The sequence below is a fragment of the Mustela putorius genome, unplaced genomic scaffold (assembly GCF_011764305.1).
Source record: "Mustela putorius furo isolate JIRA1106 unplaced genomic scaffold, ASM1176430v1.1 tig00000905_pilon_pilon_pilon, whole genome shotgun sequence".
Lineage (NCBI taxonomy): Eukaryota > Metazoa > Chordata > Mammalia > Carnivora > Mustelidae > Mustela > Mustela putorius.
In genome coordinates, this window is record NW_025421511.1 from 6,523,566 (window position 1) to 6,544,756 (window position 21,191).

General features: G+C 54.1%; 1 protein-coding gene and 1 long non-coding RNA gene across 6 annotated transcripts in view; one reads left to right on the plus strand and one right to left on the minus strand.

Moving 5' to 3' along the window:
* LOC101692483 overlaps window positions 1–520 on the minus strand; it is a 253,486-nt gene extending 252,966 nt beyond the window's left edge. The window contains exon 1 of the long non-coding RNA XR_006608451.1: window positions 289–520. This is a non-coding gene — a long non-coding RNA (uncharacterized LOC101692483). The remainder of the gene's footprint in view (window positions 1–288) is intronic.
* Window positions 521–6,173: 5,653 nt separating this feature from the next.
* ERICH1 (glutamate rich 1) overlaps window positions 6,174–21,191 on the plus strand; it is a 62,192-nt gene continuing 47,174 nt past the window's right edge. For 2 of the 5 annotated variants that reach the window (XR_006608459.1, XM_045086197.1), the window contains exon 1: window positions 7,914–10,879. Coding sequence is in view for 3 of the 5 variants with exons in the window: in XM_045086197.1 (XP_044942132.1) it covers window positions 10,843–10,879 (37 nt within the window). In the remaining 2 variants the exon portion in view is untranslated. Of the gene's footprint in view, window positions 6,280–7,913; window positions 10,880–21,191 lie in introns of those variants that run through there. The other 3 variants (XM_013063642.2, XM_045086198.1, XR_006608458.1) reach the window with 3 other exon arrangements.

Below are 21,191 nucleotides of genomic sequence, written 5' to 3' on the forward strand. Positions count from 1 at the left end.
GCCCCGCGGGAGCCGGACACCGCCCCCTCCTCGGTCTCCGTCAGCTCCCCCAGCTCGCCGGCCGAGCGCCGCCTGTCCCGCCTCCGCGGCGCCCGCACCGCACCCAGAGCCCCAGAGCCCAGGGTCCGGGGACCCCCGGCCACGACCAGCGCTGCGCTCAGCCCGAGCGAAGGACGAGGCCGCCCGCGCAGCGTGGGACCCTGTGCCCAGGCTGCCCAGGGGTCCCTGCCCGCGCCCCACGCGCAGCCTAACCCCGCGCCCCGGCCCCGCGACCCCCGGGGTTCGCACCTTCTTCAGCGCAGACATCCTCGGGCGCTCGGAGTTCAGAAGGTGCAGGGCGACATGGCGCGTGGCCAGTCCGTCCGCCCGTCCGTCAGTCCGCGGGGCCGCTGCCGCCGCCGCCCGCTCCAACCGCGCTCGAGCCCCGCGCACGGTCGGAGCTCACCGCCGGCGCCTGCGCACTGGGCGCCCGGGGAGGCCCGGCGCACTGGGGGGCGGCCGGCGCGCGGCGGCATCTGGGGAGGGGCCAGGCCCGCGCCCGGGGGCGCCCAGGCCTGCGCGTCGCGCCCCCGGCCGCCCCGCCCCGCCCCGCCCGCCGGCGCGCAAGCCACGCCCCGGACGCCACCTGTTGCGCGGGGCGCGGCGGGGCGCGGGAGACCGCGGGGAGCGCCGGGCGCCTGCAGCTCGCGGGGCGGTCCCGCGGTTCCAGGCTGCCCGCGCGAGCCGGAGCCGGAGCCCGAGCGCGGCGAAGTTAGCGCGGACCCCACACGTGCCGCAGCTCCTGGGAAGCAGCCCCGCGCTCCGGATCCGGAGGAGCGACACGCGCACCCTAAGTCCGCTCCGGAGCCAGATGCTCTCCAGCCAAAGGGCACGGGTGCGTGCGCCCGGCGCTGGCGAGGGAGTGTCACCGCAAAGGTGTCCCGCTTCTGTCCATCCTGCTGCCCAGCCTCCTCCTCCTCCCAGGGCCGCACTTTCCCGTCGAGGACGGGCGTGGTGTGCGCAGGGAAGGGTGCACTATGGCGGCGGGGAACGGCCGTCCTTTCCACAGCAAACGTGCGCGCAGAGGCAGCGAGCGCCATCCGTGGGGTCTGGCCGCCTCCGTGCGTTTGCTCTCAGCAACACAGAGGACGCCGGCCAAGGAATTGAGTCAGGTTGCGTGGACCACCCGAGCGATCGGGACAACCGAGCCCACCGGGCCAGACTGGGATGCACCGTCGTCAGATCCGTGGGAACGCCCTTCCAGGACCCACTGCCCGGGGAGCAGAGTTACCCGCCAGAGTGACGCCTGCTCCACTGGCACCGGACGCCTGGTGCTCTCATTCCGCTGTCCCCTCGCGGTCCTGGGCCCGGGGCAGGGCGGGGAGCCCCCCTGTAATGTCCTGCAACACCAGGCTCTCCCAAGTCTCCGCCTGGGTTCTGGGGAGTCCAAGCCGGATTAAAGCCCCCGGAAGCTGCTGGCAAAAGTGAGGTCGCAGGACAAAGGTTTGTTTACAGCGAAGTGAGAGGGATTAGAATAGGAATCCGGTGATCAAAAGTATTTGGAATGGACAAGACGGACTTTTTCAGAAATTATAAGCCCTTTATTGTTGTTTTTTAAGATTTTATTTAATTCAGGAGAGAGAGAGAGAGCAAGTGCACGGACAGGGGGATGGCAGAGGGAGAAGCAGACTCCACGCAGAGCAGAGAGGCGAATGAATGCGGGGTGGAACCCAGGACCCAGGATCATGACCTCAACCTAAGGCAGCTGCTTAACCCCCTGAGCCATCCGGGTGCCCTCAGTAATTCCAAGGTCTTTGGACAAAAGTCTCCCTGAGAGTTCTTCACAAAACTGACCACTCTCGCGCATCAACCGCATTTTATTTGACAACGAAGTTCTAAATGCTGAGGGGAGTGGGTACAAAGTGAAGCACAGAAACTGTCCACGATCGCACTCTCTGTGGTGTTTCTAGCACCTTCTGATTGTCTCTGTGGTCAGACACCGAGGGATCGGGTGTGCCGGACTTCAACCAGAAACCCAGATTCTAGTCCATTTTTTAATTTAAAAGCTCACTTCCCTCCTCTCCATATCTGTCCTCACCTGTCCCTCTTTTTGAGATCCACTGGTTCACTCACTCATACCACAGCCACAATAAAATACGACAAAAGTGTGCTGAATGCCTGTCACGTCTCTCAACGCATGAGCCAAACAGAGAAACCGCCCCCGAAGCAGGGAGCTTTGGGTCTGCAGAGGGAGTCGCTGGTGAAAATACCCCGTGCGCCATGGAGCTGGGGGCAGGTGGTTTCATCAGGAGGTCAGTCCAGGAAGCCGGCGGAGTCGGACAGGGAGGGAGGGAGAGTTTATCAGATGCCCTACCACGCTGGTCGCCCTGTAAAGAAAGGGTGTTCGGTCTGGCTCGGGTCCCTGAAGGAACCATGTAGACTGCTCCTCAGAATGGCTTGGGCGAGGTTTGGAGGTCTGGACATGTGCTCATCGGACTTCCTCCCCCAGACTGACGGATGTTTCCCCACTCCCCGCTGCAGGTGTTCTGGCTGAGCAGCTCCTGTACCTTCTAGAAAGGCCAGCCAGCCTGTTTTGGGGGACAGCAGGTGAGTGCAAGGGGGTCGTACAGGGAACCACAGGGAAGCCTGCGGGCACCTTCTGCCAGAGCCCTGGAGAAGCGCTGGGATTCGGACGAGACAGGAGCGGTTGGGGAAGGGGATGCAGGAAGAAGGGAGAGCCGGCATGAGGATGCAGGCAGGGGTGGGGGTGGAAGAGGAAGGGCAGGTGGACGCCCCCCTCCATGCTCGGGAGGGTCCGACTAAGCAGAACTTGAGCAAGGGACAGCACGAAAGTGTCTACAGAACAGTCCGGGGTTAATGACATCAGGAGGACTCCGAGTTGTACCTTGTGTTCAGTAAAATCTGATGTGGGGTTCTGAGCAGGGAAGCAGGTGTCCAACAGGGACAATCATGACGTTTGTGGACCGTTTCATGTCTTCCTTCCCGATCTGTACACCTTTTATTTCCTTGTTACTTGAGCCAGGACTTGCGTGGCCACGTGGGAAAGACTGGTGGGAGGAACAGCATGACCTGCGGGGTCGACATGATGGTAGCTAGCCGGTTTTTGTAGGTCCCCTTAATCAAGCTGAAGTCCCCTCTGTTCCTAGTCTGATGACAGTTTTTGTCATGACAGTGTTGGGTTTCGTCGAATGTCTCTTCCGCATCTACTGCTATGTCCCCGCAATTTTGCACTTTAGCTTGAAAGTGACGGATTAACTTCACTGATTCTGAATGGCACTGAGATTTCTAAAAGACATTTTGGCCACAGTGAGGAGAAGACCGGGAGGGGTGGGACTGAGGAAGCGCGAGCGGACGTGGGGAGCTCAGTTCAACGTGCCTGGAGGAGGGGCGTCTGGGGGGCTCAGTCGGCGACAGGTCTGCCTTTGGCTCAGGTCATGACCCTGGGGTCCTGGGATGGAGCCCCACGTCGGGCTCCTGGGTGTTGGGGCTCCCTGCTCCCTCTCCCTGTCCTGCTCCTGCTCTTTCTGGGTCAAATAAATAAATAAAATCTTTTTTTAAAATCCTGGAGGAATTCTAGTGGGCGACGAGGAAGGCAGCAGGGGGAACTCTGGTTCTTCTGAGCAGCTACAAGGGGGCGGGGGGCGGGGGGGACAGGAGGCACAGGGATCGCTGGCCAGGCTCTGCACCTGGGCAGGTGGCCCTTCTGGGCAGACAGCGGGTGGCAGGTGCACACTGGTCAGCCTGCCCTGGACCTGGGGATGTGAGGTCCTGTGACTCAGGGGCAGGTACCCGGAGGTCAGGTAGGAGACATGCTCCAGATGACAAGGTAGAGGCTGACTTTGCCGTCAATTCTTTCAAGTTCGGGTCTGATCGAGAGTCAGGACTTCGGGCAGGAGGAAACTCTGAGGTTTCTGGGAAGATTTTGGTGTGAAGCCGCCAAGTCCAGAGTGGGTTTGGACGCTGGGGGGGTGAGGCAGAAGGGAAGGACAGGGCCAAGACACAGCCTCATCGAGGACATTAGTCCAGCGAGTACTCCCTCCTCTTGCACTAACATGTTTTACGTAACTTCCTAGAATGGTTTCAGGTTCACGGCAGAACTGAGGGGAAGGTGCGGAGACCTCACATACGCCGCCTGCCTCCCCCCCACACTCGGCCGCCATGGTCCACGTCCCCACCGATCGTACCTCTGCTACAACACTGAGCCCACAGTGACCCGTCATCACCCGGAGTCCAGCATGAATCCCATCCGGGCTCACTCTGGTCGCAGGAGAGTCTGTCGGTGTGAACAAGTGAATGGTTATCGGACTCACGGTCCCCTGGACTCTAAGTCCCGGTCCACTGTCGAATGGGCGCCTACATTTCCGGGTCCAGCAGGTCCCTCAACCTTCTCGGGGCGGGTCCCGCATGCCACCCCCAGGGGTGATCCTCTCAGGGCTTTCCGTCTCCTCCGTGTGACTCCATCCCCTGGTTTCCAGAACACTGTGGACACAGGCCACACTTCTCTTCTTCAGAGCCTACGTGAGTCAACATGAAAACCTCCTCTGCTTTGTCGTCAAATACATCCGAAATCCGAGGCCGCTTCCTACCACCTGGGAAGCCACCGTCCTGACGCTGGCCGCCAAGGTCTCTCTAGGTGCCAGGGACTCACCTGGTCTCCCCGCTCCCTCGAGGGACTTCTCTAAGATGGAGGTCAGAGAGGCTGGCTCCTCTGCACCGGCAGGCTGGTGACCTTCCATGGCTTAACCTCCTTTGGGCCCCTGCCCCAACAGGGAGGCCTGTCTCCTGCCTGACGGCATCCGTGCTTCTGCCCTCCCCGGTCCCGCGGCAGACACCGTCCCCCGGGAGCCTCAGGGGACACGTGCCTCCCGCTGCTGAGTGCTTCCTGCCCCGCTATCCTCAAGCCTTGCTCCGTTTGCTGCTAGACTGGCCCTCAGGATGTTCCCGCGGAAACTTCCTGACCACCCGCCTCCCCACGCTCCTGTCCCATGACCTGCTGTGTGTCCCCTCATTCCCCCCTTCTCCTGTCATCTGAGTGTTCACGACCTGTCCGCAGCACCCTGAACAGTGCCTGACACGGACAGTCTCTGGGCTCTGGGAAAATGTATTTTCCAAGAAGTAAATTCGAGAAAGGAGCAGACAAGAAGTCAAGGTCCCAGAGAAGGTGCCGAGGGGTTGGATGGGGCGCACAGGGAAGAACCCCCACCGGGGGACGTGGACCCGCAGGGAAAGGGACCGGGAGGGCGGTGGTCTTCGCCATGGCCATGGGCAGCCTCTCTTCTTCCCCTTGGGCTTCACACCGGGTTCTGGGGTCCCTTAGGACACCCAGTGCAGGGTAGGCGCTAAGCAGTCCCCTGCACTGCTCCACCCCTGCAGCTCCAGGGCTCCTGATGTGGGGCCCCAGAACCCTAGGTGACACCCTGGGCGGTCACCAAGCCACCTGCTGGGCTGTGCCCTCCTGCTGCGGACACCCTGCGGCTGACCCGGTCTCTGACTCCCTTTCCCTTGAACCCCCCCTCTGACCCCTCTCTGTATGGCTCCGCCCACTACCCCCTCCCTCTGACCCCCTCTGTATGGCTCCGCCCACTACCCCCTCCCTTGAACCCCTCCCCTGACCCCCTCTGTATGGCTCCGCCCACTACCCCTCCCTCTGGCCCCCTCTGTATGGCTCCGCCCACTACCCCTCCCTCTGACCCCCTCTGTATGGCTCCGCCCACTACCCCCTCCCTTGAACCCCTCCCCTGACCCCCTCTGTATGGCTCCGCCCACTACCCCCTCCCTTGAACCCCCCCTCTGACCCCCCCCACGCGCTGACCCTCTGCTGACTCCTCCCTCACAGTGCTGTATTTCAATTATGTGTCACTAAACTGGGGAAAAAGTAAATGCTTCCCTTTCTGCATTTGAATGTTGATGAGGAAGTGGTAATGAGGAGATGGGGTTTACTAGGGCTCCCAGGGGGCGAGTTCCTGCACCTCCGGACTTGCTCCTGAGGACCAAAACCGAGAACCGGGCTGCCCCGGGCTCAGTCACTTCGCTCTGAGCATGCTCCAGGCACCCGCGGCCCCCCCGCCCGCGGCCACGCCCACAGCCCCGTACAAGCCAATCCGCGTCCGCAGCGCGGCTGATTGGCATCCAGCGGGAAAGAAGCGGCGTCCCGGCTGGGCGCGGCCGCCGTGGTGGGCGGGCAGAGCGGGCCGGAACCCGGAAGCGTCTGTCCCTGCAGCGGCCGGCGGGGGCGAAGCCGGGCTCCCGGGATCGCCATGGCCACGCCGCGGCAGCACGGTACGCCGGTGGGGGTCCGGGGGCAAAGCCGGGCGGCGCAGGTGCGGGGCGAGACGCGCCCAGAGTCTGCTCTAGGACCCAGTCCCCGGACCCCCGACCTCCTCTCGCCGGGACCCCAGAGCCCCGTCCACCTCCCCCCGGAGCCCAGAGCCCCGTCCACCTCCCCCACCGCATCCCAGAGCCTTGTCCCCTCTGTCGAGGGCTCCTGAACACCGGGGCTGGGATGCAGATCCCAGAGATACCCGGGTCCCTGGAGTCCTGCCAGCCCACCCAGGTGGTCTCTCCGGGTCCCCAGCGCCAACGCTCGCCTGGGTCTGGGGTACCGGAGGGAGGTGGGCCAGGGTGCAGAGTCGGGAAGGGAGGTGGGCTCTGGGATCCAAGTGGGAGGTGGGCGGGGCTCTGGGGTCTGGGAGGACAGCCCGGGGTCCTGGGCTCCACGTGGGAGGTGCACAGGGCTCTGGGGTCCAGCAGGTGTTGGGCCGGGGGTCCCGCACTCCCTAAGTTAAGGCCACGTGTGTCCTTGTGGTGAGAACTTTAGGACTTTCTGCGAGACTTTCAAACAGAGCACAGGGCGTCGTATGCTATGGTCCCCGGAATCACTGAAGCTGCAGCTGGAGGTTTGTACTTGTGGCCACTTTCCTCCAGTTCCTCCCTCCACCCTCCCGGCTTCTGCTGACCACTGACCTGTTCTCTGTGCCTGCGCAGGGGTTTGTAGATGCCTCGTAGAGGTGTTTGTCTTTGACCGATTCCATTTAGCTTAAGGCCCTCGAGGTCCAGCTGTGTGGTTGCAGATGGCAAGATTTCCTTCTTGTCCAGTTGCTGCGTGCACCGTCGTGTGAGCACACTGCCGCTCTCCGTCTGCGGTCCGCCCTGGGTGCGCCCTTAGGCTGGCCGCGTCTTCGCTCTTGTAAGTAGTGCTGCGGTGAATGTGGGGGTGCAGACACCTCTTTGAGCTCCAGATTCCGCTTCCTCTGAAGGCACATTCCCAAGTGCAGTCCCTGGGTCGTAGAGTAGCTGCATTTGTAACTTTCTGAGGACTGTCCGTGCTGCTCTCCGGAGTGGCTGCTGCACTTTGCCTGCCCAGCCGCAGTGTGAGAGGGTCCCCTTGCTCGCATCTTGGCCAACACTTGCTATTTTTTTTGCCTTTTTGATGACTGCCATTCCAAGGGCTGTGTAGTGGTTTCCGGCCGTGGTTTGGATTTGCATTCCCTGGTGATGAGTGACCATCCCTCTGCCTGGCTGGTGGCCACCTGTCTGTCATCTGAGGAAGAATTCCGGTTAAGATCCTCTGCCCATCTTTTAATTAGCTTGGTGTTTTGCTGTTGAGCTGTGTACCTTCTCCATCCATTCTGGGCATGAACCCCTTTCAAATGCGTGACTCACAGGCACCATTTCCTGGTCCCCAGGCTTCCTCCTTGTGCCTGGGGGTTCCTCTCTTGTGCGGAAGCCTTTGGGTTTGATGTGCTCCTCTTGTGGATTTTCACTTTTGTTCCCTGTGCTTTAGGTTTCCTGTCCAAAAATTTATCACCAAGACCCATATCGAGAAGCTCTTTACCTGTGTTTTCTTCTAGGAGCTTATGGTTTCAGGTAAAAGTGAAGGTTTTTGATACACATTTCTTATGTTACTTGGATTGGTTCGGGCCATGATTATTTATTTTTTCTTTTTTACATTTAAAATGGATGTGGATTCACCCTTTGAAATGAGAAGTCGAGTGTCCATTATAGTCGACAAGAGCTTGCTTGAAATAAGGAAAGGAAACTAATTTCCCAGCAGGCACAGTGTGGGGGGCAGGAAATAGCATTCTCATCTCAGCAGGAGAACACTGCGGGGGGCGCCTCCCCGCCGTTCTGCACCCCGCTGAGCCCTGACTTCTACCTGTGAGTTTTCAAAACAGATCATCACAGGTTAAAATGGCTTAATTTCTAATGAGTCAAATGTTAGTCTCCGAAGTGAGCATTAAAACATCCGGAGTGCTCAGGCCGTTCTTCCACACGCTGGAGGCAGGAGCAAAGACCGTGGGCTTTCGAGCAGGCCCAGCCCAGGTGGCTGGCCTGGGTCTCCGCCACTGGCTGCCAGCCCGAGCGCCCTTCCCCGGCGCACCGGGGCTCCTTCCTGGACCGCACAGCGCTTTTCCCCTTCATCCCCTTCTCTCCAAGCCTGACACATCAGCGCTTCCCTCTGCCTGGAAGCAGACTCATCTGCGTGTACCCCGTCAACTTGACGGAACCCTCCCAGCTCACCGAATTGAGATAATGAAGCCTTGCTTTGCTTTCCTCAGTCGGGGACCTTCTTCTCTAGAAACGGCCTCCTTTGGCCATTGGACGGGTGATAGAATTGTCTGAGTGAGGTTTTACGGCATCGCGGTGGGAAGGTGGAGTAGTATGTCTCGGAAGTCTGCAACTGAAGTAGGAAACACAATAGTGGTGTTGTGAGTCCTTTTAACAAGCTCATGGAAGAGCTTGTCTCTGGGACAACACTTATGCTTCCAGAAACACCTATGGGGGCGATGGTAATTGGAAAGATGCTAAGCACTGACAACTTGTGGAAGCCTCCCATTGGTGTGGCGGGCAGAGAAGGCCATGGCTGGTGCAGACTTGCCCCCCAGTTCTGTTCTCTCACTGCAGAGCCCCCTTCAGAGACCCGGGGTCGCCTGCAGAACTCACTTCACGCTGGCTCACACAGCGAATGTTCCGGAGTCTGCTGGCTCACACAGCGAATGTTCTGGAGTCTGCTGGCTGTGCGTGACACCTCATTTGGTCCCAGAAATGCAGCAGGGAGTGGAACGCTTTCGTTCTAGGCAGATTCCAGGCTCTTCCTTTGGGCCAGGGTCACAGTTGTGGCCGAGTCACATCCCAGGAAAACGTCCGCTCTGGTCCAGACCAGGAAGGTGCAACAGGGTGGGCTGGCCGGCAGTCTGCAGCCACGACTCGAGGGTGTTTGCTGAGGGCAGAGTGCTTCCGCTAGGTTGTGAATCCCCCTGAAGCCCAGTGTTCCCCCGAGACGGTTTGTAGCGAAACTCTATGGGATTCATGGGGAGGACGTTTGGCCTTTACAGCGATACAATTTGAGTAAGAAGCAAAATTTTTGTTTTTAATGTGCTTTTTTCTGTGGGGAGGTGTGTGAAGGGTACTAGCAGGTGTCTCCTGGGCCAGATTGCAGGCCTCTGGGGGGTCACAGGCCCACCTGAGACGGACAGCTCTCTATAACTGAGCTGAAGCACACAAAGGCCCCCAGGTCGTGAGTGGGGCTTCAGGTGGCTTCCTTTGTGCCGAGGGAGACCAAGTGACTCTCCGACACGTAATCACATGCCGAACGGGGTGGGGACCGGCTGGTTGCGGTGTGCGGTGCAGGAGGCAGCAGCCCGATGGCTGGGAACAGAGCCGGCCTCCAGGCGGATTGGGCGGTAGCTGCCAGGGTGGGCGTGGGAGGCTCTGGGGATGCAGCGGGGTGCGGAGTGTCCGTCCCCATCTCACATGGTGCTGGCCTCAGTAGCTGCACAGCGAACCCTTCACACAGTGACCGGGCGTGGTGCCCCGTCCCCCAACCTGACAGGTCCTTCCTGGCTTTCCAGACAGCGGCCTTGAGCGGAGCGCTGTGTTCCAGAGCTGCTCAGCTGTTCTGGGAGAACCTGACCGCATACTTCTCTGTGGGGCCAGCTCGGCTGTTGGGCCGTGAGCCGTGAGGTGTCCCTCACCGGCTGCTCCTGTATCTCCGAGCTGAGTGGCGGGTGGAGAGGATTAAGAGAATTGGTTGAAGTCAAGAACGGGGCAGAACACCTGTGCCTCAGCTCCTCTCTCTCACCCAGCATCCCCCCACCCTTTGGGCCAGTCACTTTTTGTTCACCTGAGGATTTCTCATCCAGGGGAAGTGGTCGTCTCAGCCTCTCATGCTACCAGGGTTATGCGAGTGGCCAGGCCTTCCCGCCTCCACGCACATGCACGTTCCCTGGGATGATGAGCCCAGTCCTAACCTGTGTGCACCTGCCCCGCCGCCTGGGCCCCTCAGGCACACGCCCGGTGGGGAAAGTGTGTGTAATGCATGCGGTCCAGCTGCTTCTGGACGAGGCTTTGCTCCTGCCACGTCTGGTCTTCCCAGGAGGCGCCGCTCCTGCAAGCGTGTGGCCAGCCGAGGCTTTGGTGCCACAAGACCCTTATCCTCCAGGGACTCTCAGGGGACAAGAGCTGAACTGTAGGTGGCCTCCGTCCCAGCTGGCCCAGGCTTCTTCCTCTTTCCCGTGTCCTTGCGTCTGAGAGAGGGCCGGCCGGCGCCAGGTGGGCTCTTGGAGCCCAGCTTCATCCTTGTGCCTATGAGGCTTCTGCAGTAGAAATAGCCTGGCTTTACTTACTCATCTAAGCTGCCCAGGCAGAGGCTGGAACTACACCCCTACCCCAATGTTCCAGCTCCCCTGCACCCCCCATCACACACAGCGGCCCTCCGGCTTCTCACTACCAGGTTCCTGTCCGAATTCTTCTACCAGGCAGGCTTCCTGTGCTCAGCAAGCATTTCCTGAAAGAATGAGCCAGGGAACAGACAGACAAACAAATGGCTCCAGCAGTCGGTGAATGTCAGTCCCCGCTGCCCAGAAGCAGCCGTGCTGGGGTAGGTAGGACCTGTGAGCTGGTATACGTTTCGAGCGCTGGGGCCGGGGGTGTTTGCCTCCATTAAAGACAAATCTGAAAATGGACAGGGTCATTGTGGGAAGGGGCAGGTCTAGCTTGTGGTTGCAGTTTTGTGGCGACAACAGGGAGTAAGGCAGCAGCCCTGGGGGGCAGAAGTTTTCTGAGAAAACTGGACATGGGGACTGAGATGCCTGGTGGGTGGTCACAGACTGCCGCCTTTGGGATTTGACACAGGCAGGTTGGGGTATGTGGATAGAGCGGGTTCTATCCCCTCAGACCAGTTGCTGCTGTTCCAAGGGAGGTGGGCCCCCTCTGTCCCCGGTAACCCTTAGTTGTCTTGTCCGTAGGCTGGGGGCCGCCCTGGGTTCTTTCACGATGCAGTGAGTCAGGTGCAGCTGGGGGGCACGGAGCAGAGGCTCCGGAAAACCAAGGTCAGCATGCTCGTGGGTCCTAGAGAGGAAGGCTCGCCAGGCCACCCCCATGCTGGGCCCCGCCAGGGGAAGCACTAGGTCCGGAGGCAGGGGAGGACCGAGACCATGAACTTCGGTGGGGTTTCCACGGGATGGGCAGGCAGGACAGGGCGAATGATTCGGGACGGGCTGCTTTGAGCAGTTTCGGTGGCTTCGGGCGATGAGGGTGGCAGCCTGGGCTGATCTAGGCAGAGGAACGCTGCTCCTGGCGTGGACGGTGGGAGGCTGGGCAGAGAATGCTGGCCTGGCGTGGTGAGGGTGGGGGAGGCCAGGCTCTGGAGGGACTGGTTTGCATATCAAAGGGACTCTCTTGCTTTGCTGTCCCCTGGGAGTGGGCTGGCCCCTGGAGGGGCAGTCTCTGCAGCCAGCAAGCTTGGACCTGGGTTTTTCCCATCAGTACAGTGTAGAAAATGTGTTTTTTCTTACCTATAATTTTCTTAGTGACGTTTCTTTTCTCTAGTTTCTGTTGTGAGAGTATACTACGTGATACACAGAACAGACAAAATAAGGGTCAGTGGATTGTTGATGTTACTGGTCAGGCTTCTGGCCGACAGTAGGCTATAGTGAAGTTTGGGAGTCAGAAGTTATACAGGGATGTTCCGCTGCACAGGGTTCTGTGCCCAAACCCTGCGTTGCTCAGGGGCAGCCGCATACTGCAGACTAAGTACAGGTGGCTTGTGGTAATGTTGGCGCATCCAGATGATTTAGGTGGGAGAGGGGTAAAGTGCGAGGTCCAGGGGCACAGCCCAGCTGACAGGGACAGAGTGGCCAGGCCAGCAGCGTGGGAACAGGTCATGCAGGCGGAGGCCCCAGCGTGTCTGGCTTCGGGCTGGAGAGCAGGTCGTAGCGCCCAGCCTCAAAGACACAGTAGCAGGAGGCCTGGTCCCTAAGTGGAGGTGGGTTTCAGGACAGCGAGGAGCAGGCACCTCCTAGTCTGTGTCCTCCCTGAGCCCTCCCCAAGCAGGCCATTTGCTGAACCACTCCTGCAGGTGACCCGGCTGCCAGTCTGCTTTGCGTGCTATGGTGGAATCTGGGATCTGGTGGATGAAAAAGCCAACATTCAGGAAACTGCACAAAATAAAAGTACTGGACTAGACATGCTCGGTTGTGCTGCGTATCTCCAGGATAGTAAAGCAAGTTTCTGCAGAGCCTGGGAGCCTCGTTGGGCCACGCTCGGGTCTCTCGGTGTGCTTAGTGAGGCCAGGAGATGCGGAGGCACCTGGCTCATGTCCCTGCTGTGTCCCCTAGTAGGAACAGTTGCGGCTGGGTCAGCTCTTCTGACAGCTGATGCAGTAAGTCAAGTTAGACAATCTGCAAGGAGATATTGAGGACAAGTTTTGGAATTTTTTTAAATGTGAGAGTTTGGGGAGAAAATGAATATTCAGTGTCCACGTAACCCTTCAATGGGAGAACACATCAGACTGGTCAGGGAGTAAGTTCCTTTTCTGGCCCCTTTGAGCACCATTTCTGGCTTTATTTGAACAGTGTTTCCTTCTTTTTTAAAAAAAATTTTTTAAAGATTTTATTTATTTATTTGACAGACAGAGATCGCAAGTAGGCAGAGAGGCAGAGAGAGAGCGGACGAAGGGGGCTCCCCGCTGAGCAGAGAGCCTGATGTGGGGCTCGATCCCAGGACCCTGGATCATGACCTGAGCTGAAGGCAAAGGCTTTAACCCACTGAGCCACCCATTTTGAAAAACTATTTTTATTAACATATAATGTATAATTAGCCCCAGGGGTACAGGTCTGTGAATCGTCAGGCTTATATACTGAACAGCGCTCACCATAGCACATACCCTCCCTAATGTCCATAACCCAACCACTGTCTCCCTGACCCCCTCCCCCCAGCAACCGTCAGTTTGCTTTGTGAGAGTAAGAGTCTCTTATGATTTGTCTCCCTCCCAATCCCATCTTGTTTCACTTTTCCTTCCCTACCCCCGGAACCCCCCACCCTGCCTCTCCAATTCCTCATATCAGTGAGATCATATGATAATTGTCTTTCTCTGATTGACTTACTTCGCTCAGTATAATACTCTCTAGTTCCATCCACGTCCTTGCAAATGGTAAGGTTTCATTTCTTTTGATGGCTGCATAGTATTCCATTGTGTGTGTGTGTGTGTGTGTGTGTGTGTGTGTGTGTATCACATCTTCTTTATCCATTCATCTGTTGATGGACATCTAGATCTTTCCATAGTTTGGCTATTATGGACATTGCTGCTATACACATTCGGGTGCACATGCCCCTTTGGATCACTACATTTGTATCTTTAGGGTAAATACCCAGTAGTGCGATGCTGGGTCATAGGGTAGCTCTATTTTTGACTTTTTGAGGAAACTCCATGCTGTTTTCCCGAGTGGTTGCACCAGCTTTCATTCCCACCAACAGTGTAGGAGGGTTCCCCTTTCTCCGCATCCTCGCCAGCATCTGTCATTTCCTGACTTGTTAATTTTAGCCATTCTGACTGGTGTGAGGTGGTATCTCACTGTGGTTTTAATTTGTTTTTCCCTGATGCTGAGTGATGTGGAACACATTTTCTTGTGTCTGTTGGCCATCTGGATGTCTTCTTTGCAGAAATGTCTGTTCGTGTCTTCTGCCCATTTCTTGATTGGATTCGTTGTTCTTTGGGTGTTGAGTTTGATAAGTTCTTTATAGATTCTGGACACTAGTCCTTTATCTGATATGTCGTTTGCAAATATCTTCTCCCATTCTGTCAGTTGTCTTTTGGTTTTGTTGACTGTTTCCTTTGCTGTGTAAAAGCTTTTGATCTTGATGAAGTCCCAATAGTTCATTTTTGCCCTTGCTTCCCTTGCCTTTGGCAATGTTCCTAGGAAGTTGCTGTGGCTGAGGTCGAAGAGGTTGCTGCCTGTGTTCTCCTCAAGAATTTGGGTGGATTCCTGTCTCACATTGAGGCCTTTCATCCATTTTTAGTCTATTTTTGTGTGTGGTGTAAGGAAATGGTCCAGTTTCATTCTTCTGCATGTGGCTGTCCAATGTTCCCAACGCCATTTGTTGAAGAGGCTATCTTTTTACCATTGGACATTCCTTCCTGCTTTGTCGAAGATTAGTTGACCATAGAGTTGAGGGTCTATTTCTGGGCTCTATATTCTGTTCCACTGATCTGTGTGTCTGTTTTTGTGCCAGTACCATGCTGTCTTGATGATGACAGCTTTGTAATAGAGCTTGAAGTCCGGAATTGTGATGCCACCAACTTTGGCTTTCCTTTTCAACATTCCTCTGGCTACTCAGGGTCTTTTGTGGTTCCATATAAATTTTAGGATTATTTGTTCCACATCTTTGAAAAAATTGATGGTATTTTGATAGGCATTGCATTAAACGTGTAGATTGCTTTTGGTAGCATACACATTTTCATAATATTTGTCCTTCCAATCCATGAGCATGGAATGTTTTTCCATTTCTTTGTGTCTTCCTCAATTTCTTTCATGAGTACTTTATAGTTTTCTGAGTACAGATTCTTTACCTCTTTGGTTAGGTTTATATTCCTAAGTATCTTATGGTTTTGGGTGCCATTGTAAATGGGATTGACTCCTTAATTTCTCTCTCTTCTGTCTGATTGGTGTACAGAGATGCAACTGATTTCTGTACATTGATTTTATATCCTGACACTTTACTGAATTACTGTATGAGTTCTAGCAGTTTTGGAATAGAGTCTTTTGGGTTTTCTACATAAAGTATCATATCATCTGCAAAGAGTGAGAGTTTGAGTTCTTTGCCAATTTGGATGATTTTAATTTCTTTTTGTTGTCTGATTGCTGAGGCTGGGACTTCCAGTACTATATTGAATAGCAGTGGTGAAAGTGGACATCCCTGCCGTGTTCCTGACCTTAGGGGAAAAAATGTCAGTTTCTTCCCTTTGAGAATGATATTTGCTGTGGGTTTTTCATAGATGGCTTTGATGATATTGAGGTATGTGCCCTCTATCCCTACACTGTGAAGAATTTTGATCAAGAAAGGATGCTGTGCTTTGTCAAATGCTTTTTCAGCATCTACTCACAGTATCATATGGTTCTTGTTCTTTCTTTTATTAATGTATTTTATCACATTGATTGACTTGTGGTAGTTAAACCAGCCTTACAGCCCAGGAATAAATCCCACTTGGTCGTGGAGAATAATCCTTTTAATGTACTGTTGAATCCTATTGGCTAATATTTTGTTGAGAATTTTTGCATCCATGTTCATCAACAAATTATTCTGTAATTCTTCTTTTGGATGGAATCTTTGTCTGGTTTGGGGATCAAGGTAATGCTGGCCTCATAAAATGAGTTTGGAAGTTTTCCGTCCATTTCTATTTTTTGGAACAGTTTCAGGAGAATAGGTATTAATTCTTCTTTAAATGTTTGGTCGAATTCCCCTGGGAAGCTGTCTGGCCCGAGCTCTTGTTTGTTGGCAGATTTTTGATAACTGCTTCAATCTCCTTACTGGTTATGGGTCTGTTCAGTTTTGGTGTTTATATGTCTCTAGGAATGCTTCCATTTCTTCCACATTGTCTAATTTGCTGGCATATAGTTGCTCATAATATGTTGTTACAATTGTTTGAATTTCCTTGGTGTTGGTTGTGATCTCTCCTCTTTCATTCGTGATTTTATTAATTTGTGTCCTTTCTCTTTTCTTTTTGATAAGTCTGGCCAGGGGTTTATCAATCTTACTAATTCTTTCAAAGAACCAGCTCCTAGTTTCATTGATCTGTTCTACTATTCTTTTGGTTTCTATTTCATTGATTTCTGCTCTGATCTTTATGATTTCTCTTTTCCTGCTGGGTTTAGGCTTTCTTTGCTGTTCTTTCTCCAGCTCCTTTAGGTGTAGGGTTAGGTTATGTACCTGAGACCTTTCTTGCTTCTTGAGAAAGTCTTGTATCGCTATATACTTTCCTCTCAGAACCGCCTTTGTGGTGTCCCACAGATTTTTTTTTTTAAGATTTTATTTATCTCTTTGACAGACAGATCACAAGCAGGCAGAGAGGCAGGCAGAGAGAGAGGGGGAAGCAGGCTCCTCACTGAGCAGAGAGCCCGATGTGGGGCTCAATCCCAGGACTCTGGGATCATGACCTGAGCCGAAGGCAGAGGCCTTAACCACTGAGCCACCCAGGTGACCCTGTCCCACAGATTTTTGAACAGTTGTGTTTTCATTTTCATTTGTTTCCATGAATTTTTTCAATTCTTCTTTAATTTCCTGGTTGACCCATTCATTCTTTAGTAGAATGCTCTTTAGCTTCTATGTATTTGAGTTCTTTCCAACTTTACTCTTGTGATTGAGTTCTAGCTTCAGAGCATTGTGGTCTGAAAATATGCAGGGAATGATCCCAATCTTTTGGTACCAGTTAAGATGTGATTTGTGACCCAGGATGTGATCTATTCTGGAGAATGTTCCATGTGCACTAGAGAGGAATGTTCTGAATTTATCTGTGTTGTCCATCTGGTCTGGTGTGTCATTTAAGGCCTTTATTTCCTTGTTGATCTTCCGCTTGGATGATCAGTCCATTTCAGTGAGGGGGTGTTAAAGTCCCCTATTATTACTATTGTATTATTGTCGATGTGTTTCTCTGATTTTGTTATTAATTGGTTTATATAATTGGCTGCTCCCATGTTAGGGGCATAGATATTTAAAATCAATAGATCTTCTTGTTGGACATACCCTTTGAGTATGATATAGTGTCCTTCCTCATCTCTTATTATAGTCTTTGTTTTAAAATCTACTTTATCTGATATAAAGATTGCCACCCAGCTTTCTTTTGATGTTCATTAGAATGGTAAATTGTTTTCCACATCCTCACTTTAAATCTGGAGGTGTGTTTGGGTCTAAAATGAGTTTCTTGTAGATAGTATATCGATGGGTCTTGTTTTTTTATCCATTCTGATACCCTATGTCTTTTCATTGGGGCATTTAGCCCATTTACATTCAGGGTAACCATTGAAAGATAAGAATTTAGTGTCATTGTATTGCCTAAGGTGACTGTTACTGTATATTGCCTCTGTTCCTTTCTGCGCTATTACTTTTAGGCTCTCTCTTTGCTTAGGGGACCCCTTTCAATATCTCCTTTAGAGCTCGTTTGCTGTTTGCAAATTCTTTCAATTTTTGTTTTCCCTGGAAACTTTTTATCTCTCCTTCTGTTTTCTATGACAGTCTAGCTGGATATAGTATTCTTGGCTGCATATTTTCCTAGTTTAGTGCTCTGACTATATCATGCCGGTTCTTTCTGGCCTGCCAGGTCTCTGTGGATAGATTTGCTACCAGTCTAATATTTCTACCATTGTATGTTACGGACCTCGTGTCCCGAGCTGCTTTCAGGATTTTCTCTTTGTCACTAAGACTTGTAAATTTTACTATTAGATGACGGGGTGTGGACCTATTTTTATTGATTTGAGGGTGTTCTCTGTGCCTCCTGGATTTTGATGCTTGTTCCCTTTGCCATATTAGGGGAATTTTCTACTATAATTCACTCCAATATACCTTCTGCCCATCTCTCTCTTCTTCTGGAATCCCAATTATTTTAATATTGTTTCATCTTATGGTATCACTTATCTCTCGAACTTTCCCTTCATGGTCCACTAGTTGTTTGTCTCTCTTTTGCTCAACTTCTTTATTCTGTGACATTTGGTCTTCTGTAGCACTAATTCTCTTTTCTGCCTCATTTATCCTAGCAGTAAGAGCCTCCATTTTTTATTGCACCTCATTAATAGCTATTTTTATTTTAACTTCATTAGATTTTAGTTCTTTTATTTCTCCAGAAAAAAAATTTATTTCTTGAGAAAAGGATTCTCTGATATCTTCCATGCCTTTCCCAATCCCAGCTAACACCTTGATAATGCGTCATTCTCAACTCTAGTTCTGACATATTACCAATGTCCATATTGATTAGGTTCCTAGCCGTCGATATTGCCTCTTGTTCTTTTTTTTTGAATGAAAGAATAAAATACTAAAAGGGGTCAAAGATCCCAGAAAAATGTATGGTGACCAAATCAGAAGAGACCAAAAACTGGGTGGGGAGAAGAAAGGTGGGAAAAAAAATAAAATAAAAAAATATATATATTAGACTGGTGAGTATACCAGAATACACCCACTTGATTTTGGGTGTATTCTGATATCTGAGAAGAAACTACCTACCAAAATTTTAAAGAAAGAAAACATACATATATATATGCAAAAATAAGAGTAAACATGATGAAGGGATGGAATATGACTATAAAGATGAAAATTTAAAAATATTCTAAAGAAGGAATTGATAAGTTGGTTGGAAAAAGAAAAAAAAAAGGAGAGAATATGATCAGGCTGGAGATTAGAACAATGCCATGTTCTATTAGAGGGAAGTATATCCCAAAATATTAAAGAAAAAAAAACCTATATGTAAACTAAAAATAAGTTTAAATACAATGAAGGGATAAAATATGATTATGACAATGAAAATTTAAGATTTTTAAAAAGGTATTGATAAGATAAAATAGTTAAAATGTTAAGAGAGGAAAGAGGAAAAGATTAAAAAAATAGAAGAAGAAAAAAATAAAATTTAAAAAATTTAACTTTAAAAGGCTAAAGGATCATGGAAATAAGTTGTGAATTCTCTTTGTTGCTTTCCCTTGGCTCTGGAGTTCTGCAGATCCTGTGGATTGGTGAAGTTGGTCTTGGCTGGATGGTCTTGCTGATCTTCTGGGGGCGGGGCCCGTTGCCGGGATTCTTAAATGTCTTTGCGGGAGGCGGGACTGCGCCGCCCTCCCCGTGGGCGGGGCTACGTCATCCGCTCAGGTTCGCGCTCGGGAGCTTCTGTTCCCTGCGCGCTTTCCGTAGAGTCCGGAGGACGGGAACGAAGATGGCGGCCGCGCGGTCTCCGGCTGGAGGAGCCGAGGGCTCGGGGCCGCTCCTCAGTGCGCCGTCGGGGATGCGCCGTCCGTCCCTCCGGTCTCCCCGGTCTCCGGCCGGCTCCGGGCTCCCCCGGCTGTGACCCGGCGCGTCTGTCTCCGGCGCGCAAGCGCATTCGGAGCAGATTCCTGCCGCGCTGCTCTTCCAAGGGGTCCGGATCCTGTGGGCTCCGCGTCCGAGCGCCGTGTCCTCACCGCGCCTCGGCCCCAGCCGAAGGTGACCCCGGGCCGAGAGCGCAGTCCTGGCTCCGTCTCTGCCCCCGGCGAGCTCTGCGACGCTCGGACGCTCGGACGCCCCGTCCTTCTGTGAGCCCGCGGGGCCGCCCCGCGCCGCCTCCGGAGCGCCGTGCCTCGGGGGAGCCGGTCTCGAGCTCCGGCCGGGCTCCTGCTCGCGCGCTGGTGGGCGCGGCGCCCGCGCTGGGCTCCGTTCCCGTCGCGGCGGGCCGGGTCTCCGGACGGTGGGTCTGGGGTCCGAGAGCCGCGCCCCGCCGGGCGCCCTTCCGTCCTGCGGAGCCGCCGGGCGCCGCGGGACGCCGTCGGGCTGGCCTGGGACCGCCGAGTTCCGCCGCGGCCCCGCCGCCCTGCTCCGGCCCCGCCGCCCTGCTCCGGCCCCGCCGCCCTGCTCCGGCCCCGCCGCCCTGTCCGTGGAACCTTGAGCAAGCTCGCGGGCTCCGGCCGCGGCCTCGGCTGGCCGCTCCTGCGTTCAGGGTTCGGTGGCGCGGCTCGCTAAGGAGCGCGTCGTCCTGGCGCCGCTGCCGGCCCGCCCCGGACCGCAGACCGCGGCGAGGGCCTGGCCGCGGAGATGGAGCGCGAAACGCGACAGTGACGTTGTCCACGAAGCTGGGTGTGGGCCGGCAGGTGCTCAGCGGCCGTTCGGACACAGCTGTCCGGAGAGAGTTCAGAGTACCCGGTTGCAAGCGTGCAGACACCCCGGCCACTCTGACCGAACGTGCCGGCACCTGCCACATCCTCCTGAGGACGGCCGCGGGGGCGACGTGGCCCGGGACTGCGGCGCTGCAGGGCGTCTCTGTCCCCGCCGAGCGGACGGCGCCTGCTGTCCGTTGCCCGCATGCCCGGGAAGCTTGGCCCCTGCTAAGGCATCGGTGAGGTGTGGGCGCCGTCAGTCAGCCACCAGGTTCTAGTAATATCGCTTTCCAGTCCTGGTTTTGTTTTTGGTTTGGGGGTTTTTTTAAGATTTTATTGATTTATTTATGTATTTGACTGAGAGACACAGCAAGGGAAGGAACACCAGCAGAGGGAGTGGGAGAGGGAGAAGCAGGCTCCCCGCCGAGCAGAGAGCCCGATGCGGGGCTCGATCCCAGCACCCTGCGATCATGACCTCAGCCGAAGGCAGAGGCTTAATGACTGAGCCCCCCAGGCGCCCCCAGTCCCGTTTTTGATAGCAATTTTCATGTAGATGAGGATTCGAAAATCCCAGCGACATCTATTCTCCATCATCGCTTTTCCACTTGTGTGTCTGTTCACTGGAAACTCTGTAAAGGTGTGTCGTAAACCTGTTCCTGCGTTTTCCTCTCAACATTTTAACTATTTTTTTTAGATCTTATTTATTTATTTGACAGAGACAGAGATCACAAGCAGGCAGAGAAGCAGGCAGAGAGAGGAGGAAGCAGGCCCCTTGCTGACCAGAGAGCCTGACATGGGGCTCATTCCCAGGACCCCGACATCATGACCTGGGCTGAAGGCAGAGGCTCAACCCCCTGAGCCAACCAGGCGCCCCCCTCAACATGTTTAAGGTTACATGTCACTACTTGGTGGCCCTCCTATTTCTGTGTCATTTCAGGAGTGTGGGTCGCATGGGTCTTACTCCTTCCCGGTGCCGTCCACCCTTAAAGGACAGCTCTGGAGCTGATCTCCCTCCTCACGCTCCCAGATCAGCTCCACACACGTTCTATTTGTGCTCCCCGAGTCCTGCTTTTCCGGACAGTGGTTTCT